Source organism: Mus caroli, unplaced genomic scaffold (genome assembly GCF_978045245.1).
Source record: "Mus caroli unplaced genomic scaffold, Mus_caroli_1 scaffold_17, whole genome shotgun sequence".
In the NCBI taxonomy this organism is placed as follows: domain Eukaryota; kingdom Metazoa; phylum Chordata; class Mammalia; order Rodentia; family Muridae; genus Mus; species Mus caroli.
In genome coordinates this window covers 20,906,909-20,932,824 of record NW_028227272.1, presented here as the reverse complement: position 1 = coordinate 20,932,824, position 25,916 = coordinate 20,906,909, and the positions used below count along the sequence as shown (strand labels likewise).

The window sequence follows — 25,916 nt, the reverse complement described above, 5'->3', positions numbered from 1 at the left end:
GAAACAAGAGTCTCACTCATCCAGGGATGAGTAGGAGGGCAAAAACCCCGACCAACATTTAAATAAGGAAACTGCAGCTATGAACACATAACCCAGGGCCCACAGTGAAAGGAGTCTGCCCTGTATTCACCTTTTAAAATAAAGGAAGAAAGAAGGGAAAGAAAGATTCTGCTCCCCTCCTCCCTTCAGCTCCGCTCCAAAGCCTAGAGGACCCGGCTGCGAGCAGTGCGCCTAGTGTAGCACAGCCTGTACTCAATACACGCAGTATCTGTGATCCTGGCAGCCAGGCCTTTAGAATTCCCTCAGGCTGATCCCTTCAACACATACTGAAGAGATTTTTTTCCTTTCTCCCGACGACCTTGAAACGAACCCAGTGGGGGGTTAAAAAGGGGGGGGGATGTTCAAGACCTTAAGAAAATAGCAAAATACAAACATGTATTTGGCTTCACGGAATGTTGTAACAGGCAAACATTACACGTACCCACACACACATTTCCAGCATCAAGAAATTTCCTAAGAGTCAACAGTAACAGAGTAAACCCACCACTTGCAGTCCTGGAAAGAAACAATCCAAACCAATCCAAATCCTTTTACATCTCTTTCAAGTGCAGGAAAGCTTCCCTTCAGCAAAAGTCCAAAAGGAAAAGGAAACCGTACCAAGGGCGGCTGGGGGGCGGGGGGGGGGGTGGGGGGAGCGGTAGTGCTGTTGGAGGTTGGGGCTGTCATATGTGGCCAAAAATGTAAGCTTCTGTCAATGGTATTAGGTTGAAATATTGCATCTTTTAAGTGAGAGGAAGAGAGAGAGAGAGAGAGAGAGAGAGAGCAAGCGACAACGCAGGGAGACAATAAAACCAACGAATGACAGTCCCGACGATTTACATAACGCCACAAACTTGCAAAAGGCAAAAATCAGAGGCGGAAAAAAAAAAGCCCACCTAAATCATTAAAATACAACAGGAGCATCCCAAGCCACCATCCCCAAAGGACCCCCCCCCCCCGCCCCAACATACTTTGTCCCAAATAAAAAGAAAACAAATGAACCCACCGAAAACTGCTTGGCAAATGTTTTTCTCGTGGTGCCTAATACTCTAGCTGGAAGGAGCTGTGGTATTTATTGTTTTCTCCCTCCCTCGTCTCTCTAAACCTGCCTCTAACATACTTGTTCTAACGGCTCAAATCTCTCGCTCCCTTTTGTGTATTTAGCTCGAGGAGCCGAGTTTATGGGTAGGAGAGGAGGAATTAGCCCCAGACCCCGGGAAGGCAAAGCGCACTCCCCCTCTTATGTCACCGAATAGCAAATTAGTTCTCAGAATTCCAGAGGCCGAGCTTTGCTACAGCGAAGACGCCGACGTCACGGAGCCCACGTGACGGCGGCGGAGCGGGCTGTTCCATCGGTGGCCCGGGGCAGGGAGGGTCGCCTTGTAGCCGCGCGCGCCCGCCTCGGGACCCCCGGTGTTCCGGGCGGCGGTGCTGCGGGAACCACGATCCGCACCATAGGGTGGCGAGCGGCGCGGCCCCGAGGCATTCTGCCGGCCGGGAGGGCGCTGCGGAGCGCGCCGCTGCCACCGAGTCCTCCCCTGCTGCGGAGCAATGGTAAAGCCCGCAGCTCAAATTCCGAGAATTGAGCTCTGTTGATTCTTAGAACTGGGGTTCTTAGAAGTGGTGATGCAAGAAGTTTCTAGGAAAGGCCGGACACCAGGTGATTATTGCTGTTGCTGCCGCCGCCGCTGCCGCTGCCGCCGCCGCCGCTGTTGCCGCTGGTGCCGCTGCCGCCGCCGCTGCTCATGATCATTATTTTACCTTTTAATTCTTTTTTTTTTCCGCTTTTGCCAAATGCTTTGGCTCCAAGTTTCCTATGTGTATCTATTGATATAAATGTATCTATTTATTGATTCTAGCTGTCAGGTGTTAAAATAAATGCCGAAGATCAGCCCCACGTCTCTCCCACTGTAGGATCTAGCTTTTCGCATACGTATTCTTCTTCTTCTTCTTTTATTTTTTGCTGTCTTGGAGCGCCTCGGCCGCCTCGGGGAGGCTGTGCCGCCCTGCCCGGTGTTGTTTCGGTGTTTGGAGACGCAGGGGCGCGGGGCGGCGGGCGCTGGGCTGCGCGGCCTGGGAGGGCGGACCGCGGCGGCCCCGCCGGCTTCGCGCGGCTTGGCTTGCTTTCTCTGCTCGCTTGCAAACTGCCTTCCCCGCCGCTGCCTCCCTCCCCGCTCAGTTCTCCCGGTGCCCGCGTTGGCGGCCGTCCACCGGCCCCGGCCCCGCACAGTCCCTGCCTTGCACCCGAGCCGGGAGTCAGCGGGGGGAATGCAAGCCAACTCCTCGGCTGGTTGTTTTATTTTCCCTTTTCTTTTTGGTCATAAAGCCAGATGAAGTATCGTGTCTGCAGTTTCCTTTGAGAGCCGTGATCTTCCCAAGGAGAGACAGTGTTTTGGGAAGGCTTCGCTTGCACGGGGGGCGGGGACGTTGAATACTTTGAAAATTACTCTTTCTTGGTTGGAGTCGAGGCAGTCGGGAACCCGGGTGCGCTCTGTCTGCCCAGCTCGAGGAAGGAGGCTTGAAGGCGGGACAGGGATTTTGGGGGAGGGTGGGAGAGGGGTGCGCGGTTTTTTTTGTTTTGTTTTTTGTTTTTTGTTTTGTTTTTGTTTTTTGCACCTGCGGCGCTTTCAGCGCGCGGGACCCGGGGGGGGGTCTTGGCCAGCCAGCCCGGAGCTCCGGAGAGGTGGCGGGATTTCTGGCGGCCGCGGTGTTTGTATTTTGGGTGCTGCGTGACTGTGTTGGCTCTCAGCGGTAGTTCCCTCCCTTTCCTAAATTTAATTTCATTTTTTACCCCTTGGTGCAAGCTGTGTTTAAAAAAAAAAAAAAAAAAGCAGCTATGGCCCTGTGTATAGCGGACGCCTCTCTTCAGATTCCCAAGGTCCTTATTTTGGGGGAAGGAAGAAAAACAGAGTCCCAGCCTGCGTTCCCGATTTGCAAGATCAGGGAGGGAAGAAGGGGTACTTTGTGATTCCTGCTGGGGGACCCCGGACGGGAGGAGCGGGTGCGATAGGGAGATCTTTGTACAAGAGTGATTTTGCAAAAACAGATTGCGAGGTTGGTTGGATTTGCAACCTGTGGCTCTCCTCAAGGGAGGGAGTAGGAATGGGGAAAAGCGGCGGCGGCGGCCCGGGGAGGGAGTGGGTTGAGAGTTGGAACCTAGGAAATGGGCTGCCTGGGGGGCAGCGGGAGCTGGAGGCCACCCCTGCCGGAAACGGTGAACGTTAAATGTCTTGAGAACTGCGGGTTGCGTTGCCTGTATAATACCGCGTTATTGGAACCCTGGCGAGAGATGGAGCTAGTGTTGCAAAATGAGTTTTAAAGGTCCCCTATGAAAAACAACAGCACCAAACAATATTATTTTAACAGTAAAATAAATAATCTCTGTGTTGTGCTCCCTCCCATAGAAATTTAGTTTTTGTGCTAGGGGTAGTGAGAAATGACCTCAAACCCGGCGCTGGAACTCAGAAGCAGTTACAGGGTCCTTGACAAGCATCGCACCCCACTCCCTAAGAAGTAATTTTATCTTTTTCTTTTTCCCCTTCAAACATTGTATAGTTCTCATAGGAAAATATTGCAATGCCAGTGTATATTACTATCCACAAAAAAAGAGCAAGGAATGGAAGGGGGGAGGCGAGAGAGAGAGAGAGAGAGAGAGAGAGAGAGAGAGAGAGAGAGAGAGAGAGAGAGAGAGAGAGAGAGAGAAGACTGTTTAGAAATACAGTTTGTGGCTCTGAGCTATGCCTCTGGCTTCCTCTGCAGTTCGCTGGTTTCCCTTTTTCTTTGCGAGGTGTGTGGTGTGAGTATGTGTGTGTGTGTGTGTGTGTGTGTGTGTGTGTGTGTGTGTGTGTAATAAATAACTTTAAAATAGGGGAGGGGGCAGCATGATCCACCCGGAGACAGGTATCTATTTTGCTCACAATTTACTACCAAGTGCCTTTGGCAGGCACTTGAGCAGGACCTCATAAGCCTGCAGACCAAGTTGAAGTTCATCTGGCCCTAGTCCACATGCTATTCCTGGAGGTAGCAAACTTGAGCTCAAAGGAGTTAGGTGAAATCATATTCTTCTTTATATACCGATTTTAATAAAAGAAGGAAAGATATTTGTCCCCCGGGGGGTGGGGGGAGGAAATGGAGAGAAAACACCAGGAGATGGACCTTTCTCTTGCTAAAATGACTGCAGTTGAGTCCTGAGGCCAAAATAGAAAGCTGTAGATGGACACCTCCCCACCCCACCCCCACTCCCCCACCCCCCAGTTTATAAATAGAAGTTTCCAGCATCCTATTTGGAAGATTTTCTTTTCTAATACTTCCAGGCATTGGGTGATTTTAAAGATCTGTTGGTAGTGACAGTAAGGTTAGATGCTGTTCAAGACAACCAAGTGACTTGAGCAGAGACAACCAGGAAGCGGGTATTCACTAAATACTCTCTTCCTCACCTCAGGTTTGAAGGGTTTACCAGAGTGTTTTCTTGAAAAGACTAATTTATTCTGGCCTTGGTGGTTAGGAATGGCATCCTAAATTTCTAAGTTGTCATTTGCTGAGCCCCGAGGAGTTCCAGTTATGGGTTGAGCCATGACTAGATGTCAAAATCTTTCCTTCCCTCTGTCCCCTGCTGGGGATATCCCCCTCGGTTGTGAAAAAAAAAAAAAAAAACAAAAAACAAAAAAACAACCCCCCCCCCAAAAAAAAACCCTTAAGTTTCAGGGGAGGTAGTGCGGCAGCGCCACCCCTTGGTGAGTAAAACTATTGGTAAAAGTCAAATATTTGAAAAAAATTTGTGAAATAAGCCTAATATGCTTCCCCCTAACCCCGAGAGATGAGAGAGAGAGAGAGAGAGAGAGAGAGAGAGAGAGAGAGAGAGAGAGAGAGAGAGAGAGAGAGAGAGAGAGGAAACTTTTAAAATCAATACTTTGCAGTTAATCTTTCAAATAAGATAGAGACACGTTGTTTTCCAAACTAGAATGGTGTCCTACCAGGCGATGCCCATAATTCAAGGGACACCCTTTCAGGAGTGGAGATGAGGTGGGATAGAGTTGGAGCTTATCTGCGACTTCTCTGGATTGCTGTAGCTAGTTTCCCCTCAGACTTGACTTCAGGTACCGCAGTAGATTGACGGTCTGACTCTGAGCTAAAGAGGATTGTGTGTGTGTGTGTGTGTGTGTGTGTGTAAAACCGTAGAACTGAAAGAAAGTGTTGTACTTTCCCCGGGGGCCGTGGTGGCTTGTGTCGAAGTGATGGGGGAGAGGTTTGTGGACCGCAGGGAACAACATAGGCTGGGTTGTGAGAGACAAAGTAGCTAGGCGCGTGCCGGTTTCCTACACTGCGCAACAAGTGGGACCGCAGCAGCGACATGCGACTCTGCATACTAGCTCTGCTGGTTAGCTTCTTTTTGCTCCTCCTAACCCTTCCTGCTTCCCAATACGGACCAGTAGCACCTCCAGAGGCCAAATTCTGTTCCGTTCCGCACCCGCTTTGCTCAGTGAGTGAAAGGGCTGACCTCTGGTCCCCACTTCCTCTGTGGGTTTGAACCATGGGGTTATTCCCGATTTTTGCTCCCCTCCTTCTCCTTCCCACCCTCTCCCTCTCTGTGTCTCTCTCTTTGGCACGAGTCTCTCTTAATACTTTCAGGTGTGGTTCTTTTTGAAAGAAAGTGTAGCCAACTTTGAGGAGAGGAAGAAGGGAACACATAACCAAACGATACACGGCTCCTGAAGCCGTACGGTGTTAGCTAGAGGCACGAGCATCGGAAGAACGGAATTACATCTGCTCAACTAAATGTTTTCCGACTTCAGTTTTGGAAGCAACTCCCCCCCACCCTCAAGAGAGACAAAACCACGGTGGTCAGGGGTGCCCAGTGTAGAAGGCGATGCTAGCAGGGTGATTCTTGAATGGACTGAGTCCGCCACCTAGTGGTAGGTCACGCTCAAGGTTTGCGCCCGGAGCGGTGTTCTCTGGATCCTGGTCAAATGCTAGGACTGAGGAGAAGGGCATTCTCGAATGAAGACAGCATCCGACTTCCAATGTTTTGACGAGACAGAGGAAAATCATATTCCCACGACGTCGACATACACCGTTGCTCAGCCATCAGTATCTATGTCAACTGAGAGACAGTACTTTCTTTAAGGATATTTGTGGCCTCTCCACAGAGAACTTAAGTAGCAGAAAGATTGCACCCAAACTTGCAGGAGCTTTAAGATTTAAACTTCATTGCAATTGTGGAATAGGGCCTAACAGTAAGTTTCTGAACTCCAAAGAATTCATCAAGGGAGTTCATTCCAGTTTATCTAAGAGAAAGGGAGAGCAGTTTAACCTTGGGTCACTGGAGTATCCAGTGCACATTGGAAACTGTCCCCTCCCAGTCTTAGCTTAAAGTTTTTGACAATGGACATGGAAAGGTGACAGAGGTGTGAGCAGGTGGGCCATATCTAAGCTGTGGTGCATGCTTGTTCTGAGAGTTGAGTGGCCAGAAACTACTTGGTCTCCTTGGGGTTGTGCACTGGCTTTCTGTAAGTTTGAACTCCGGACTCACTCTCTTTTCACCCAGTTTATCCTTTACTTAGTGGCCTGGGGAGAAATTAGCTGTATGTGTGTGCGCGCGCGTGTCTGTAGGGGTTGTGAATAAGCAGAGCTTTATTCTTTAAGAATTTGTAGCCCATCTCCTCCGTAGTTTTGTTTTGGTTGGGTTTTTTTTTTTCCCCTCAAAGCTCTTAACCGAGATGGCCCGGTTGCACCGACGCACTGGCGGCCTCTAGTGGCGTCCTCACCGCAGAGACACAGCTGTCTCCCCCTCCCCCTCCCCCCAACCCCCCGCCGGGGCCGGGAGGAATCCAGTTCATCTTCTATCACTGAGGGAGTTGTCCCAGGCCGCCGCGGAGAAATGCGCCTCTGTTCGGGTTGGAAACGAATCTGGGGACGTGTCTGAAGCGCGGTCAAGTTTGACTCATCGCTTTCCAAGGACAGTTAGTGCCTTCCATCTTCATTAACGTGAATAAAGACCTTAGTTGACTTCTGTCTAGATCGAATTTTAAAAGGCATTGTTTGCTTGGGGAGATGATGCCTCTCTTTCCTGCCCCACAGTACCCCGCCCACCCCAACGCTGATCTCAGTCCGGTCAGGATGAGGGAAGAGATCTCTTCTGAAGGACATAGTTTGCTGGCATTGTCAGCAGACCTTCTGGAGGCTGTCTCGACCAGGCTCGTGGGGAGCGTCCCTTCAGCTCTTCAGCTCTTCATGATAAAACACATCCCTTTATTTTATTGCATTTCCTCGAAGCTTGCAGGCTAGCAAGAGCTTTGAGGCAGGACACGTAACAGAAATGAAAGTCAGGACACAAAGTCCTCTGGTTAGCTCACGCAGCTGCGGATCCATCGCACTATCAACTCTTTTTATCTCTTGTGTCATTCCTGCCCAGAGGCAAGAGCAACAATATTGTCCTTCCCTACCTCCAGAACAGAAGCAACACTTTGACTCTACCCATTATCGCCAGAAGAGGCTGGCTAGACCTGAGCACCCTGTTGGGAAAGAGCGCTCCTGCTGGAGCCCAGGGGCATGTTTCAACGCGTCATTCCTACCCCCCTCCCCGCCTTCAAACTCCTTGGACAGTGGTTTACATTTTATGAACCCTCTTTAGATTTCTCGGAGAGCTATTGAAGTTATTAGACTACCAATAACCCAACAAACATCCTGGGTAGAGAGAAGTGGAAAAGCGTTCTCCAAATCCAGACCCTGGCCAAACTAGGTCAATGGGAAGGAGGGGCCGGGCGAGCAACCGGCTACGGTTTCAAGCCTTGATGGAGAGCTCCCTCTAGCGTTAGACAGAAGTCCAGTAAGTGCGAATGGTAACTCCTAGGATATTCAGTCCTGTCCCATATAAAATTACCTTTGTCACCGTTAATTCATACCGAGGGAAAAGGAAACCACAAAACAGGGAACCAGACAGACCCCGTCTCTGGGGGTGCGAATCTGATCCCGCCTACATCACTGAAGGGATGAGCAGTGTAACGATGCTACCCGTGACTTTTAGGGCTGGACGGAGGTTGTGCAGACCTCCCCAAAGGCACAAGGCTACCGAGAGCACTTAGGGGGTGGCCACAGGGAGTTCATTTCTGGGAAGGCGAGGCAACCCTGCTGTGTGTCAGAAGTTTCTCTGGGGTGGGCCCTGTTACCCAGTCTCCACGGTTTCAGGAAAATAAGACACTGAATTCCGGAGCACGTCTGGCTTCAGTCTGGTAGCTCCAACTCTAAAGAAGGTTGGGTGGAAATCTCCCCTTTCTTGCCAACGTAGACGGAAGGGGCTTTCAGTTTACTTTTTTTTTTCCAGGTTTATTCCTCCCCCACCCCCCACCCCTCGGCGCCCCAATTCGGCCAGGTTTCTCCAAGGATGGAGACTCTTAGTCCCGGGACGCAATCTTTTTGGCCTTAATTTCTTATCTACCCATTCCCTTCTAAAGCAGGGAAGGAGGTAGCAAGCGGGAAGACAGAAAGAAAACCCAAGAAATAACATCAAGACCCTAAGACAAACAATAACAAAACAAAAGCAAACGAAACCCTAGCGTACTCAGTTGCCAGAATAGGGCAAAATAGAAATCGTGAAGCGAGCCTCTGACTGTCTCCAGACTCTTGGACTCTGCTCTCTGCGACTTTTTGCTTGCTGGGGGCAGGGATAGGGACAGAGTAGACTCGGGTCTGGAACCCGGAACCCCTGTGGACAGCGGATTTAGGGGAAAAGGGTGCTCTGTCCCCGGTCAGCGTTGCGCAGCCAGCGATCCCGGGCTAGGCTGTCAGGCCGCGGCTTCCTGGAAAGTTACTTCTCGTTGGAGACCGCGCTGGGCAGGAGTGTTCTGTGAAATCCTTAGAGCCTAGATCGACTACGTTCCGGGAATGAGAGGGCTGTACAATTCCCCTCGTGGCCCCCTGCTTTGACAGAATAACAGGAAAAAAAAAAGACACAATGCTAGCTACGGAGGTGCAGGAAAACATTTATTTGAATGTAACCAAATTAGCTGTTACAGTCCTACCACTCGGCCCCGGCTGAAACTTCCCTGGCTTCGAAGTGGATGGGCAGCAGTGCCAGCCGATCGCCAGGGGGTGGGCGGTCCCAGGAAGACAGGTACAGCTAGGTGCGGTGAGCGAGTCTGCGCAAGCTTGCCTGGCATCAGGGCTGGGGTTTGTGCGGGTGTGTGTGAACAGGCTAGCGCGGCTGCCACTCCACTCCCCTCCCCAAAGGGAAAGGATGGAACATTGGCTCTAGTGCTCTTTTCCCCTTGACTCTCAGATTCTCTCTCCCTCTCTCTTTCTGTCTCTCTTCCTTCCCACTGGAAACTCCTTACTTGAAGCTGCCTCATTCAAAGCACACTAGGCAAGTGCCCCAGGGAGGGAAAGGATGCATGGATGGGTTAGTTTAATTCTCAGTTGGGGATTACTGAGGCTGGACCTGGGCGTTAGAGGGAGACCCATTCTGGTTCAGCTGTCCTTGCCGGCCTGACTCTCTTTGGGGTTGTTTGCATAGGACTTTGTTGGAGAGTGGTTTTGAGATCTTGGGCAAGGGCTTGTTCTGGGAACCTCAGTTTCCTTTATAGTGAATCTTGGCCGTTATAAAGATGTGGTCCAATGATGAGCGGGAGAGGAATGAGTGATTTGTCCAAGCCAGCGGAATGGGATAGGGCTTTCCTATCTGCAGTGTCTGGAAGGAAGTAGCATTCAGCTCCAGAGTTAGCCCCCACCCTAGGGAGTTGTGGAACCTGCTGAGACCAGTTGGCTGACAGAGAAGTGAATCTTTTGAGAGGGGGTGATTCCAAAGAGCACAGTCTGCCCTGGTGTGTGCATGGGCTTTGTTGATGGAGACAGGCTTAAGGTAAAAAGCCCAAGGCCAGCCTGTCAGAGTAAATAGAAGGGCTACCTTTGTTTGTTTGTTTGTTTGCCTCGTTCCTTGTCTGGAGTGAGTCATTACCACTTGTCCCGGTGAAACGGCAAATCTGGGCTTCCTGTGGTTCCAAAAGTCTGTGACTGGAAACCCACAAGTGAGTTGGTGGTTGAAGCTCAGCCCGACGATTCCAGAAGGGCTTGTGGAGCTCTTCCACAGGAAGCGGGAGAGAGTTAGTAAATAAACTTCACGTGTCTTCAGCATTTATTTTCAAAAGAGACAGCCATTGGACCTGGGTGAGGACCAAGTGAACTCTTTTTTGCTCACTCTGAATCAGGATGGGTTCAAGAAAAAATCTTGTCTTTTTCTGTCCTCTCTCTCCCTCCATTTCCTACCCCAGACCCACTCACTCACTCACTCAAACGAATGTAATAACCTTGAAGCTGAAGAGGTTGAGTGACAGGCTCTTAAGACCACAGAGAAATATCTGAGGGTTTGGTTACAGACTCAAAGAAACCTCACATTTTAAAGTGCGCATTTGGGTAAGACTCAACACCATGGAACCGGCAAACTTTGTGTGGGGGAAGGAGTTTAAAACTGAGACTCACCCACCTCAGGGTGCTGCCGCCCGTCCTTCGTGTCCTACGGCACGTAGGCTGACTTGGAAAGAGTACAGGAATCTGAGCCAGAAGACCTAGGGCCAGGCCATCAACTATCTAGGTGGCCCAACATGACCTCGCTGGCCTTAGGTCCCTTTACCCGGAAAGCAGCTCCAAAGGGCTGTGCTGTTTAAATGGGAGGACAGAGTTCCAATGTATTATGGCTCAGTTTTTGCAGCCCACATTGGATCATCAAGGAGAGTCTTGCACCTCAGCTTCTAATGGTTTTTGTTTTAGAGAAACCAATTTGGAGAGAGTATATATTTCATTAAGTCTCTCGAAGGCTCCCTGGCCAGTTCTCAGATAAACCACACCGCTAAATCTTTCACCAGCCGGGAGAAGCTCACACTTGGAAACTATGGTCAGCCCTCTGTCTAGTTTTAGACCTGGAAACAGAGGGAGGAGGGAACTTTGCAAAAGAGGGCAAAGATACCCAAGGAATGCATAAACATGGCCTCTCGGGTTTTATTCTAGAGTTGGTATTCAGTCTGAAGCGTTCCAGAGAATCAGGAAATACTGCCTGGCTGTTTGTCCCAAGCAAGTCATTTGAACCCTGAGTCTCAATTTCATCACCAGAGAAATAAGGATAAAGATATTGGCCCTATCAGCCTTGTGGAATCATTCTAAGACTTGAAAGATAATATTTTTAGCAAGGGTTTGAATAGCATCCAGTGTTTTTAGGTCCCTGAAGAATCATTATCATTAATATTGAAAGAACTACTTTTTTTCCTTTCCCATAAACTCAAATGGCCTTTTGATGTATATATATATATATATTTTACCCTAAGAAAGGAAATATGTGTGTACAGGTATATGTAATTAATGTATGCAGTGATATTTCTAGCACTAAGGATAAGGCATTATTACTAAACAGCTCTGAATGCCTGTTGTTTCTGTAAGAACTAAGCTGGAATATGTTTGCTAGCTTGTGGGAAAACGGCACCAGCTGGCAGGCTGCAGCTATCAAAGCAAAGCTAGCTACGTGTGTCCTAAAATAAGACCGGAGTGGACAATCTTACACTCATTTAGTCAATCTCTGCTTGCTCTCTTCTTTGCAGTTTTAAAGCAAAATTTTGGACTGTGAAGCAAGACATTGGGTGAGTAAATCAAATCAAATTATATGCTCTAAAATTTGTAGGTGATTTCTTTTCTCATGAATTTTACCCATGTGTGTGTGTGTGTGTGTGTGTGTGTGTGTGTATGTGTGTGTGTGTGAAGTTTGCCATCTTAGACTTGATGAACAAAGGATAATGAAATCTCTCCATACAAATCTCAGGTTTCACCCCTCTGACCCTTCACTAACTGACTTCATACCATTGTATGCATGGTATTATTTGTTCCCGTATTCTTTCTCAGTTCAGGCTAACCTGGCTGCCTACACTGCCAGGATTATGCGAGTGCTAAGTACTCAAACTATTGAACGAAAAAACTCACAATCTCAGAGCATGGGATGAATAGTGAAATGACATCCCGATAAAAATAGCTACACCTTTTTTTTTTAAAAAAAGAACTTATTATGGTGTAGGCACATATTTGTAATTTAAAAAACCACATAGGTATTGCTGCTCCTCTTTTGGAAAATGAAAGCTCAGAAACAGTACCAGCACACTCCAAGTAACAGAGCTGGTGAAAGGAAAAGTAACCTGGGTAACTCTCCAAGAGTGGTTTTCTCCATTGCAACACACTCAGGGCCTCTCAATGCTTGGCAGAGTGTTTAGTATGCGGAAAAGCACTTTACAAGCAGCCCTTCCCTTCCCCTTTCCCCCAAAGAGCTTTCTACACTGGCTTTCATTCTCCCCATTTGACAGCTATGCAAAGCAAAGTCCAGAAATGGGCTATGAATTGTCCACTATATACCTGAGTTGCATGCAATAGCTTATCAGGCTAAGCCACCTGCTTGGTCCTCCCCGTAGGCAGGGACTAGGTTCTCAAGGAGTAATAGGAGTTTTAACGTCTGTTCAGGCAAATACAACATGGCCTCCCCGGCTGACAGCTGTATCCAGTTTACCCGCCACGCTAGTGATGTTCTTCTCAACCTCAATCGCCTCCGGAGTCGGGACATCTTGACGGACGTTGTCATCGTGGTGAGCCGTGAGCAGTTTAGAGCCCATAAGACAGTGCTCATGGCCTGTAGGTGAGTGGTCTCGGCGTGAAGGGGGACTGCAGAAAAGGGAATGTTTGGATTGACAGCCAGCGAGACAAATGTATAGTCCATTCTCTATGTCCGAGATGACATTTCCTTAGTCTCCAGGTCTCAGCAAATGGCCTGGCATTGTGGACTCTCAGAAACAACTGAACGAACATACCTTTGGAAAACCATTGCTGTTCTGAAGGAATAGTGAGTGAAGAAATCATATGCTATCAAAGCCAAGATGCATTTGAGGCCAGCAGTGAGAGTATCTTCAGTTAACCAGAATAAGGAGGCCAGCAGTGAGAGTGTCTTCAGTTAACCAGAATAAGGATGAAACATGAGACTTTCTCAATAGTTTAACCAAGCTTGAAAGCTTTTTGGCCTTTTATGCCATGACTGTATTTTATTTTTTAAAAAATTGCTTTTAGGTTTTTCAAGATATGGTTTCTCTGTGTGTAACCCTGACTGTCCTGGAACTTGATCCATAGACTTAGGCTGGCCTTGAACTCACAGAGATTCATCTACATCTGTCACCCAGGTGCTGAGATTAAAGGTGTTTGCCACCACTGCCCTAAAAGGATTTTTTTTTGGGGGGGGGACCTGGAGAGATGGCTTAGTGGTTAATAGCACTGACTGCTCTTCTGAAGGTCCTGAGTTCAAAACCCAGCAACCACATGGTGACTTACAAACATCCTTAATGAAATCTGATGCCCTCTTCTGGTGTGTCTGAAGACAACTACAGTGTACTCACATGTAACAATAAATAAATCTTTTTCAAACAAATTTTTTGAGACAGGGTTTAATATAGATTAAGCTAGCCTTGGATATAATATTTAGTTAAGGCTGGCCTTGAAATTCTGATCCTCTCACTCCAAGTGCTAGGAGGATAGGTATAAATCAACATGCCCAGACTATTGTACTTAATTTATACTATAATTATATTTCCATGGTTTAAGCATAGAGTGAGTAAGCCAGCTTATTCTTCAAATTTTTCTGAATTTCAAGTTTTCTGTGCTGTAGCATATTAAGTCATTTCTAAGGTCTTCCTACTAGCTGTCTATTGCGTATGACACTATGTCTCCATTCTGTAGATAATGAAAGCAAAGCACATGTCTGTGTAATGATGTAGGGCCCTGTGTTGCAATTAGAGCACTTAACCAATGTCTAATAATAGCATTTAAAAAAATAATGGGAAGGGCTGGTGAGATGGTTCAGTGGGTAAGGACACATGCCACCAAACCTGATGTGACCTCAGAACCCACATGGTGGAAGCAGAGGTTCCACCTCATCCTGTCACAAGTTGTCCTCTGACCTCCACTCTCATGACATAGTATATTTACACACACACACACACACACAGAGAGAGAGAGAGAGAGAGAGAGAGAGAGAGAGAGACAGAGACAGAGACAGAGACAGAGACAGAGAGACAGGAGGGGAACAAAGAGACAGAGACACAGAGACAGACAGAGACAGGAGAGTACAAAAGAGATAGAGACAAACAGACAGACAGACAGACAGACAGCGAGTATAAAGATGCATTGAAAATGTAAAACATGGAGAACACGAACTTATAGAGATATAAAGTGATAGCGAGTGTTCAGTAGTTATCATGACCTGCCTCAGTGTGTACCCCAACATAGATTTTTGTTCTTGCCACAACCCTATTAAGCACATACACAAATATCCCTTTACTTAGAGATAAGGAAACCAAGGCATAGAGATGGTAAGACTGTTATTAGCCACAGCTGAAGAGCTACTTCCTGTGAAAGGCTCTTCCTTGGCTACTTCCTTGGATCACTTCTGGCAACCCACCCAGAATGAGATTTGTGATGACAGTCATTTTAATACTAATTGACTAGACAACATGACCTGGAGGCCTGGCTTGGGATTAGACTTCAATCTTCTAGGAATAATTGACTTTCTGGTATTGTTGGACTTGGAGCAGGGCCGTGGAGTATAAATACGCATACATCACCATTGTCCATCCTCAACTTACTCCTCACGCAGGAGATTCTAAAACTAAGGCTATTGTGATACAGCAAGGGAAATACTGTACCACACACACGAAGTAGGAGCTGATGAGTGCTAAGTTAGACAAGAGAAAAACAGCACCGTGGCCCCAAGCCTCTCTCTCAGACTCTGCTAGCTCAGTTTCTCCGTGTGTAAAGGTAGACTATGGTGGCACATGTCGTGCAGGATTAGGGAGAACGCCGGTTAATGTAAACTTGCAGAATGCTTCAGGAATTCCTGGAGTCTGCTAGGCTTTCCACAAGTAGAAGTCATTCGTTTGTGCCACAGAGCTTTGGGATCTGGGCCCCAGGGAAGACAAGACACAGAGATGGATGCTTTGTGACCACGACAGTGGCGCCTCTGCTTGTTTTACAGTGGCCTGTTCTACAGTATCTTCACTGACCAGTTGAAATGCAGCCTTAGTGTAATCAACCTGGATCCTGAAATCAGCCCTGAGGGGTTTTGCATCCTCCTGGACTTCATGTACACATCTAGGCTCAACCTGAGGGAAGGCAATATCATGGCGGTGATGACCACAGCCATGTACCTGCAGATGGAGCATGTTGTCGACACATGCAGGAAGTTCATCAAGGCCAGGTGAGCTGCTACCTTGGTGGAAGCTGTGGATGCAGAAAGGATGGTTCCAGATCAGAAATCATGCATGCTGTGATAGCCTCCGCACTATGCGACACCTCCCTTGCTACTCTTTATTCACATGCTCTAGGCAGACACCATTCCTTGCAGCTACCCAGATGTATGACCTGTGTGCCCCCACCTCATCCTCACCTTATTTCCCTTTAGTCCTTCTTCCCACTTGCCCTGCAAGGCCCAAACTGGAAGCCTTTTCCATGGGCCTTTTGCTGACATCCTCAGCTCATCTGAGTTTGGCGGGCAGCCTTTTGCTTTTCCTTCCAACCTGACTTCTAACATTGGTCTATATATGTGAGGACTCCTTCAGCCTTCTATTATAACCATTTCTATATGTGCCTCCATTCTCTACTAAAGCCCAGGCTGTTTGAGTTTACAGTTGAGTTGAAGTTTGTTCTTCATCTCAGTCATCACACTCATGTTTGGGGGGGCACTTCATGGATAGAAATGAGTTGACTGGGTCAAACCCTCCATCCAAAGAGGTAGGAGGCATGATCATTATCAGAAGCTGAGAGCTGGGAAATTGAAGAGCCTTGGTAAATGGAGCAGCTACTTGAGGCTTATCTTCTTCAGAACCACGTGACTCAGCAGCTTTGGGCTACCTGCCTGCTTTCTTAGCAGAAGGGATTTCCAGTCTATGTTTGACCACGTCCAGGACCTAGGAACTCACATTGTCACAACCATAGGACTACCTCGGGCAGTTGCAGAGTCTCTCTTTACCACCTCGAGAAGCCTGGCTCCGTTAATGCTCACTTTCTGATGCCAGCCCTGTTAGTGGAGAGCTTGTTGATCTGTCCTACTTTTTCACCCACACAACTCCTTTAAGTATTTGCAGCCAGTGTTTTTGTCTCCAGTGGGTGCTAATGGCGGCAAGTGCATCATTGCCGTCATTTGGGAGTACTTTACACAGGCTGGGCCTTGAGCCCTGAGCAGTTAAGCAACTTGCTCCAGGTCAGAGCTGGGTTTTGCAAATCAGGCCAGGCTGCTCCATCGCCAGGGCTTTTGTGCTGGTCACTGCCTGCTCATCTTCATCAACCTCTCTGCAAAACTGCTGAACATACGAGGCAGGTCTTTTCGTTGATACATTCTGAATGTATAGTGCCACCATTGTGTGCATTCTTCCCTCCTAGCTTCTGTATCAAATGGCCTGCTTTCCCTTGAAGGAGTTTTGCATGTGGGAAATGAGATAAGGGCTTTAAAAGGTTTACATAACCCATATAATTTTTACATTGCCCATATAATTCTATATAATCAGAAGACTTACAGTTTCCAAGACATGTATATGTATGTATATATATATATATATATATATATATATATGCGCCTCATATTTACAAGATCCAATGAAACACAAGTTATATGAGTGGCTCTTTCTCCTTGGTTTCCCCAGCCATGCCTCAGATGGGTAGACTTCTGGGTATAGTGCCCTGTAAGTCTGTTTTCCGACTCCAGAGTCACATCTCCCAAGTCTTGCTGAGTCAAGCACAGATGTGGCTATATAACAGTGTCACTGGAAGGTCATCTGTTTTAACAGTTCTAATTTTGGGTCTTTTTTTTTTAATCCCCCACAGTGAAGCAGAAATGGCCCCTGCACTTAAGCCTCCCCGTGAAGAGTTCCTGAACAGCCGGATGCTGATGCCCCATGACATCATGGCCTACCGAGGTCGTGAGGTTGTGGAGAACAATATGCCACTGAGAAATACTCCCGGGTGTGAGAGCAGAGCTTTTGCTCCTCCTCTGTACAGTGGCCTGTCAACACCACCAGCCTCTTATCCCATGTACAGCCATCTCCCGCTCAGCACCTTCCTCTTCTCTGATGAGGAGCTCCGAGATGCCCCCCGAATGCCTGTGGCCAACCCTTTTCCCAAGGAGCGTGCCCTCCCCTGCGACAGTGCCAGGCAAGTCCCTAATGAGTATAGCAGGCCAGCCATGGAGGTATCCCCCAGTTTGTGTCACAGCAACATCTACTCGCCCAAGGAGGCAGTCCCAGAGGAGGCTCGGAGTGACATACACTACAGTGTGCCTGAGGGCCCCAAGCCTGCTGCCCCTTCTGCTCGGAATGCTCCATACTTCCCCTGTGACAAAGCCAGCAAAGAAGAAGAGAGACCTTCTTCAGAGGATGAGATTGCCCTGCATTTCGAGCCCCCCAATGCACCCTTGAACCGGAAGGGTCTGGTTAGTCCCCAGAGTCCCCAGAAATCCGACTGCCAGCCCAACTCACCCACAGAGTCCTGCAGCAGCAAGAACGCCTGCATCCTTCAGGCCTCTGGCTCTCCGCCAGCCAAGAGCCCCACTGACCCGAAAGCCTGCAACTGGAAGAAGTATAAGTTCATCGTTCTCAACAGCCTCAATCAGAATGCCAAACCCGAGGGCTCTGAGCAGGCAGAGCTGGGTCGCCTCTCCCCTCGAGCCTACCCTGCACCGCCCGCCTGCCAGCCGCCTATGGAGCCCGCGAACCTTGATCTCCAGTCCCCGACCAAGCTCAGTGCCAGTGAGGAGGACTCTACCATCCCCCAAGCCAGCCGGCTCAATAATCTCGTTAACAGGTGATTTCAGAGGCCCTGTGGGTCTAAGGTCAGGGGCTACCCCAGCACAGTTCCAAGGCCTCATAGCTTCAGATGGATGCAGAGTGCAAGGTTGTTCTGGTTTTCTGCCTGAAATGCTCTGGGGGATTAGCACCAGAGTGAGTTAGCCTGTGTCAGAACTGACCATGTTACAATGAAGTTGTATTTCTGTTTCATTTTCCTTCCTTCCTTCCTTCCTTCCTTCCTTCCTTCCTTCCTTCCTTCCTTCCTTCCTTCCTTCCTTCCTTCTTCCCTCCCTCCCTCCCTCCCTCCCTACATCCCTCCTTCCATCCCTCCTTCCCTCCCTTCTTTCTTTCTCTCCCTTCTTTTTTCTTCTTTTCTTTCTTTGTAGCAGGAGAGATCATTTCCCTTGTGTGGGAGAAAAATATTCCACAAATCCCAGAGGCACTTCCTGTGGTCTCGATGGAGCAGGGAACCCATCTTTTAAGACCGAGAAAGGCTTCAGGCCCTAAGGAGAAGCAACTGTGTCTGGAAGTGGAAGTTGGGCATTTGTTGTTGGGCTCGGAGTCTTAGAACTCTAGAAGGCAGTTCTGGTCTCTGGGCTTGCCTGAGAGACACACACACACACATAGAGAGCTTAGCATGGCCACCGCGTGGACTACTCTTATAAGATGAGTCCTGAGGCTCCTTTTTCCTGCCCACAGGTCCCTGGCAGGCTCCCCCCGAAGCAGCAGTGAGAGCCACTCACCACTCTACATGCACCCCCCAAAGTGCACATCCTGCGGCTCTCAGTCCCCACAGCATACAGAGATGTGCCTCCATACTGCTGGGCCCACGTTCCCGGAGGAGATGGGAGAAACCCAGTCAGAGTATTCGGATTCTAGCTGTGGTGAGTCTCTTTCTCCTCCCTCTCTCTGAACGCCCCGGAAGGGAGGCCCCTATGTTCCCTGGCACGTGTGTGCTGCTGTCTCTGGGACGTGACCCAGATTAGAAGGCCTCTGGCACTTACCGTCTCCAGCAATAGTTATCCTTTCTGTCTCCCGGGAACTGGGCTGATTCAAGCAAGCCAACGGGGTTTAGGTGTTGAACGAGGATAACCACGCTCCAGCATAGGTAGCTTGCAGGATGGCTGGAACCCTCAGAGCTTTCCCAGCCTGTCTGTGCCCAAACTACTATACTGAGATGGGTGTATGATAGCATTTCCTGGTAGGTTGTCAGTCCTCTGTGAAGGAATAGCTGGCCTTAGTCATTCATGCATCTCGCACTGGGCCTCAGTTGGCTCCTAGAATGGCAGAGGTACTTAGAAAATGTCTGCTGAATTAAGTTCGTTGAACGAAATTATTAATTAGCCTCTCCATGTGGTCAGTATTGGCTCCCTTAGTTTTTAACCTGGTGAAAAGTCCCACTCTTAACTCAGCTCTAGTTACCATCTTTTCTGACTCAGGAAATACATAATCAGGGTTAAATTACACTGATATACCATTCTCAGATTATAGCAGAATAAAGAAGGGGCTTACAGTGAGCCATTTGGCCCTAGGTCACAAGTCAGGGAGCACAGGGACTGTGCCTGCCTGTCCCCAGATGATTTTCTTATTCTGCATTCCAGTTCCTGTCACTGGGTCTCTGTTTGCCTTTCTGCCACCTTTAGTGTCCTGGGGTTACAGGTGGGCTTTGAAGACGTGAAATCTAGATAGGCACAAAGATGGTGGTGGGGTCTTCATCTTCAGTCCCTTCTGGGAGGGACTTACAGGGTAAATGGATTAGAGCTGTGTCTCATGGCTCTTGAGGTTGTCATTCTTATCTGCTGTGTAGTGAGTTTCTATGGGTAGGCAGGACAGGGCATATTAGCTTTGCTTTGGAGACAGAGACAGGGAGAGGCTTAGGGACGCCAAGCGTCTTGCCCCAGGACTGCTGTGTATGAATAGAAGTTGAACTATGAACCTGTCTGTAAGGTGTCTTGGAGCTCCCAGAGGAGAAAACCTAAGGCTTTCTCAAAGCCATGAGGCCCTAAGGAGAGTCTCTGGAGTGAAACGTGTTTACCTTGAGTTTCAATCTGTCTCCTGTCTTGGTCTTTTCTGACTGAGACTCTAAAAGCTAAGAAAAATAAAAGTCCCCACTGGTCCTATGGGTTCCCATAAACGTTGAGAAGGAGCCCAGGCTCTAGTGAGACATTGGCAGAGTTCCAGGGGCGGGAGGCATCCGGGCTCCGCCCTGTCTCCTCATGCTAACAAGGCATCCCTCCATGTGCCTGCAGAGAATGGGACCTTCTTCTGCAACGAATGTGACTGCCGTTTCTCTGAGGAGGCCTCGCTCAAGAGGCACACACTGCAGACGCACAGTGACAAACCATACAAATGTGATCGCTGCCAGGCCTCCTTCCGCTACAAGGGCAACCTCGCCAGCCACAAGACCGTCCACACGGGTATGGCCTTGTCCCACGCCGAGGGCTCCATGATCGGTTACAGGCAATTGATCTTAGGACAAACCTGGGGACTTGGTTGGAGGGAGGCAGGATGCATGCCCCACCCTGGCTTCAACTAGGGCAGCAGTCCTCAAGCTGTGGGTCTTGACCTCTTTGAGGGGGGGTGTCAAACAACCCTTTCTCGGGGGTCACACATATCAGATATCCCACACATCAGATATTTAGGTCATGTTTCACAACAGTAGAAAAATTACAGTTATGGGTTAGCCATGAGTATAATCTTATGGTTGAGGGCCACCACAACAGGAGAAACTGTCTTAAAGGCTCAAAGCAGGAGGAAGGTTGAGAACCACTGACCCAGAGGATTAACCCTGTCTCATCTCTTTCCTTATTCTTTGCGCTTCCTTTGTGGTTTTGCCCTCCTTCTCCCCCTTTGCTGGGATTTGAAGCATTAGTCCCCCCTGGTTGAGTGAAGAGACTAATGCTGATAGAGGCAACGTGGACTGAGGTTTGGGTAAAGCCAGCTAAAAGGAAAAGCCTTTCCGTGTCAAGGACTTGTCAACCAACTTAACGTTCCTTTTCCTGGGGACATGTCTCACAGTCTCTTTGTTGTGAGCATTAATTAGCTCTCAGACCTTTCAGTGGCCCCATTATCCCCAAAACTTTCCATGGTGGAAGGCTCAGCCGTAGATTGGTTTCTTCTGCCCAGCCTCTGCTCAGCCCCACACCCTGCCTTGCTAGCAAATGCAATACAGCTGTAGTTGCCACAAGCGGAAAACTATGTTCTGAGAGAGACTAGAGCAGCCTGATTTTATCTCTCTGGTGAGTGAGTGGATATTGCATCAGGCTGGCCAAAGCAAGACCCAGAAGAATCATCCCAGGTTGTCTGAATCAGCCCTGCCCATTCAGAGAGGGAGAGCGAGGTCCAGAGAAGGGCTGGGTCTTGCCCAAGCCCCACAGGCAGTGACCCTAATGACAATGGTGGTTCTGCAGGTCAGACTTCTTGAACCTTCTCCCACTGTGTCCTGTGTATAGAGTTTCCACCCCACTGTGCCCAACTGCTTGTTTCTTGACCTTGTCCCTTGCTACATGTGTTGGCGTGTGTGGTAGGCACCTAGATCAGTGGTTCTCAACCAGTGGGATGAGACCCCTTGGGGGTTGAATGACTTTTTTTTACAGGGGTCATCTAAGGGCATCAGAAAACATAGATATTTACAATATGATTCAGTATGACTCCTAACAGTAGCAAAATTACAGTTATGAAATAGCGACAAAATAATTTTGTGATTAGGAGGGGGTCACCACAGCATGAGGAACTGTATTAACGGGTCACAGCGTTAGGAAGTTGAGAGCCACTACCCTAGATTCTCTCCCTGTAGGGAAGGGGAGGCATTCGTGGCCTTGCATGGAAGTAACTGCCTTGAAGAGTCAGTGGAGCCCCCGGTTAAAGATGATTTCCTTTTTCATTCTTCTTGTCAATCAATAGGTGAGAAACCCTATCGCTGTAACATTTGTGGAGCGCAGTTCAATCGGCCAGCCAACCTGAAGACCCACACTCGAATTCACTCTGGAGAAAAGCCCTACAAATGTGAAACCTGTGGGGCCAGGTTTGTGCAGGTGAGCAGGGTCACATGGCGAAGGGACCCTGTGGGGGATGGAGACCTGGCCATAGGCAGGCAGCCATAGGCAGGCAGCACCTCTCACGCTGTGCTGTGCTCCCCTTCAGGTGGCCCACCTCCGTGCCCACGTGCTCATCCACACTGGAGAGAAGCCATACCCCTGTGAAATCTGTGGCACTCGCTTCCGGCACCTTCAGACTCTGAAGAGCCACCTGCGCATCCACACAGGAGAGAAACCTTACCATGTACGTAAACCCCGTGGCTTCTGCCATGTGACCTGGGCGGGCGGGGCGGGGGAGGGGTACACAGCAAGTGGACAGCAGAGCCTCTTGCTCCAACCTCTAGTGTACACATGGGCCAGTGGTCAGGAGATCTAGCCTGCTTGATTGTCCAAGTTCCCGTCTTCAACAATCCCAGGTCTCAGTGTGTTTATCTCTGACAAAGAGGCATTGGTCTTGGGCTTTAGGAGAGGAAAGTAGAACCGGCTTAGTCATTCATTCCACAAATGCTTTCTGAGCATCTCCAGCATACCTCCACACGAGATATGTATGTAGGAGCAGTGAAGGTATTAAAGGGAGCTTAGGAGTAGAGTAACCAGAGAAATATGACAAAGAAAAAAAAACAGAGCCAATATATTAAAAAAATACTGTTTCAAGAATGAGATGGCTGGGACTAGGGGGTGGTTAAGCGGTTAAGAGCACTTGCGGTTGTAGAGGAGTGTCCAGTTGCCAGCACTTGAATTGAGTGGTTCGCAACCACTTTTAAGTCCAGCTTAGGGGATTCAGCTCCCTCTTGTGGCCTCCCCGGGTACCTGCATGCGTGTGGCGTAGATATAGATTAGAATACATGGGTGTCAATAAGGATAAATTCAAAAGAAAGAGCAGGTGTCTGCACGTCTAGCGCACTGCTAAGAACAGGACGTAAATAAAATCTAATTGGAGGGCAGCCAACTCACGCCTTTGCGAATCATATAAGGACGCTTTGACACACCAATGGCAGCACTTCAGGTGCCGGCAGGGCACAAGAGCGAATCATCGAATGGTTCACGGGCACCCAGATGGCAAGGTTCAAACTGTGCCTTCTTTCGTTGACTTGCTCTAAAGCTTTGAATGAAGGGCTTTGTACTTGCTCTTCGTTTCTTGGCACATTCGCTATCTTCGCCCGTAGGGCCTTCTGCTTTCCTCACCTCTACACCGATTTAGAAAACAGTGCCTACGTCATAAGGTGGCCATGTTTAGGGAACTAATTCATTCAGTGCTTTGAGTTTCTCAAGCACATAGCTGCATCGTGAACTGCTAGAATTTTAGTCTTAGTGTCAGTAAGAGTTGAAAGTGCTGTTTGGATTTGATTGACCCAGTCCCGTACAGAAGGGAAAGCTAGTCCTGAGAGGTGATTTGGCCAGTTTACACAGTAGTGGGTGACACAGGTACAGGGGACTTCCGCCATTTGGAAATAAAGAAAACCATCTCCCAGGCTCAAGAATCCCCACGGATTTAGGCTATTTAGTTCATTTGTGCTGCTGCAATCGGATTGATTTTGCAGTTTTCTGAAGGTGTATTCTGATAGGTCGTAGGGAAGATGACAAAGTTTGGGTGAGAAGTACTTCAAAGTATTCGAAGCCACATGATGAAGACATCAGTACACCAGGACAGTTGTGAGGCAAGGCTGAACCTCTGAGAGCTAGAAAGAGATGGATTCTTTTATCTTAGATTCAGAAATGTTTCTAATGAGGGCCGCATGCATCTGAACTTATTTTTTGGATACGACTTGTAGTCATGCATTTAAATCAGGGAAGGACATCTTAAGTCCGAGGGACCCGTGAGCTGAAGGGAAGGCTGGGGCGTTTGCACAGTGTATACTTAACCTCCAATGGAAGCCAACATTTGCATGGATTCTAAATCTGCCCTTTGAGCGGGAGGAGGTGCCTCCACCCAACCCTCACAGGGTTGCCTCTCTTCTGGGCTTTTGAGCACTGACTTGTTTCTCGAGTGGATGACAGCTAACACTTGGCTTCTGGTGTCTCTTCAGTGTGAGAAGTGTAACCTGCACTTCCGTCACAAAAGCCAACTGCGACTTCATTTGCGCCAGAAGCATGGTGCCATCACCAACACCAAGGTGCAATACCGCGTGTCGGCCGCTGACCTGCCTCCGGAGCTCCCCAAAGCCTGCTGAAGCATGGAGTGTTCCTCGCCCTTTCCTCTCCAGCCCCTTCTCAGAATCTACCCAAAGGATGCTGTAACACTTTACAAAGGTCATCCCATGATGTAGTGCCTCTCTCATCCACTAGTGCAAATCATAGTTGGGGTGGGGGGTGGGGGTGGGGTTTGCGGGACCGGGAGCCAAGGCAGCTCCCCTTCCCACACTGCCATAAAACATTAAGAAAATACTATTGCTTCTTCTCCTATGTGTAAGGCAAACCATGTCAGCAAAAAGCAAAATCATTTTCTATATCAAAGTAGGGGAAAATGCAGAAGTTCTGGCTTGACAGGTTGCAACCCGAGGAATGTAAATGATCTGTGGGAACAGAGATCTCTTTTGTATGTAAATGTGTATTGTTTTAAAAGACAAGACTTCAGTATGTTGTCAAAGAGAGGGCTTTAATTTTTTTAACCAAAGGTGAAGGAATATATGGCAGAGTTGTAAATATATAAATATATATATATAATATAAATATATAAACCTAAAAAGATATATTGAAAATATAAAACTGTGTTAAAGGCTCGATTTTGTATCTGCAGGCAGACACGGATCTGAGAATCTTTATTGAGAAAGAGCACTTAAGAGACTATTTTAAGTATTGCGTCTGTATAAGTAAGAAAATATTTTGTCTAAAATGCCTCCGTGTATTTGTATTTTTTTGCAAGTGAAGGTTTACAATTTACAAAGTGTGTATTAAAAACAAAAAGAACAAAAAAAAAAGCCGCAGAAGGAGAAATGTATACTTTTGTTCCAGTTTTCAGTTTGTACATACCTGTAACGTGTCCTCACGGTGCCTTTTTACACGGAAGTTTTCAATGATGGACGGGTGCGCGCCATCCCTTTTTGAAGTGTAGGCAGACACAGGGACTTGAAGTTGTCACTAACTAAACTCTCTTTGGGAATGTTTGACTCCTCCCACATTCTGCGTCATGCTTGTCGTTATAATTACTCCGGAGACAGGGTTTGGCTGTGTCTAAACTGCATTAGTGCGTTGTAAAATAGAGCTGTACAAAACATAAGAATAAAACATTGAAAAGTCAAGCTGGCTTTTTCTGAGGATCTGTCTTTGCATAGAGAGAGATCGGAGTGGATTCATCCTCTTTGCTTCGGTGGGAAATGTTCTAGGGGGGGGTGGGGGTGGGAGTGGGGCCCGCTGGCCAGTGAGATGTGGGAGAGGAGCTTGGCCTGAGAGCCAGACTGGGGCTTGTCCAGGTAGCTTCCTGCCTATTTTGGTCCTGAACACCAGGATCAGCTACAGAGCCCAGACACTAGGCCTGGAGGTCAAGTGGGGTGTCTGAATGGACCCTTCCCCAGCTGCAAGCCTCACTCTTAATAACTGCAGTCCTTGTTCTTTAGACACAAACGTCATAGTCTCTCCGACCTCTAACGAGCCATAGCCTCTCCCGCCTCTGGGATTATTCTTTTCTAAAGTGAGAAGTCCCATCATGGCTCTGGCTTTAGAAACATATTTTCTTTACTTGGCTACCCCTGGCAGGTCAAAGGCATCTGGCTGAAGCCACACACATCTCTAAGCATCCACGCATTCAGAGTCTCCTGGGTGACCGACAGACATTCACAGACTTGAAAGCTTTATGATTGGCCAGAGGCCAAGCAAGCGTCTACCCCAGTGTCAGAACTCAGCCACCTCCTCCTGTGTGCGTCAGGTCACTATTTTTGCTGTGGGTCTCTGTCCCAGCTCATCCAAGAGTAGACTGGATTAACGAGACCATTTATGAATCCATGATTCAGATGTAAGGTCATGCTGGCCTGCTTTGGCACCGGTTGGTATTTTACCTCAGAAA

The 25,916-nt window shown here is 48.4% G+C and overlaps 1 protein-coding gene across 6 annotated transcripts; it reads left to right on the top strand.

The window, feature by feature from the left end:
* The first annotated feature begins 1,640 nt into the window (after window positions 1–1,640).
* Window positions 1,641–25,155, top strand: Bcl6 (BCL6 transcription repressor). 6 transcript variants are annotated; one of them, XM_085832468.1, is made up of 11 exons: window positions 4,295–5,518; window positions 5,668–6,272; window positions 11,619–11,657; window positions 12,523–12,694; window positions 15,077–15,298; window positions 16,921–17,895; window positions 18,579–18,763; window positions 20,129–20,296; window positions 21,783–21,913; window positions 22,023–22,160; window positions 23,944–25,155. In XM_085832468.1, exons 4-11 carry the CDS (start codon window positions 12,534–12,536, stop codon window positions 24,085–24,087), a joined length of 2,124 nt encoding a protein of 707 aa, XP_085688594.1. In that variant the 5' UTR covers window positions 4,295–5,518; window positions 5,668–6,272; window positions 11,619–11,657; window positions 12,523–12,533; the 3' UTR covers window positions 24,088–25,155. The 6 variants fall into 6 exon arrangements, with proteins under 6 accessions (XP_021040662.1, XP_085688592.1, XP_085688594.1 ...); XM_021185003.2 differs by lacking the exons at window positions 4,295–5,518; window positions 5,668–6,272 and adding an exon at window positions 1,641–1,699; XM_085832466.1 differs by lacking the exons at window positions 4,295–5,518; window positions 5,668–6,272 and adding an exon at window positions 2,713–3,552.
* The last annotated feature ends 761 nt before the right edge of the window (window positions 25,156–25,916 follow it).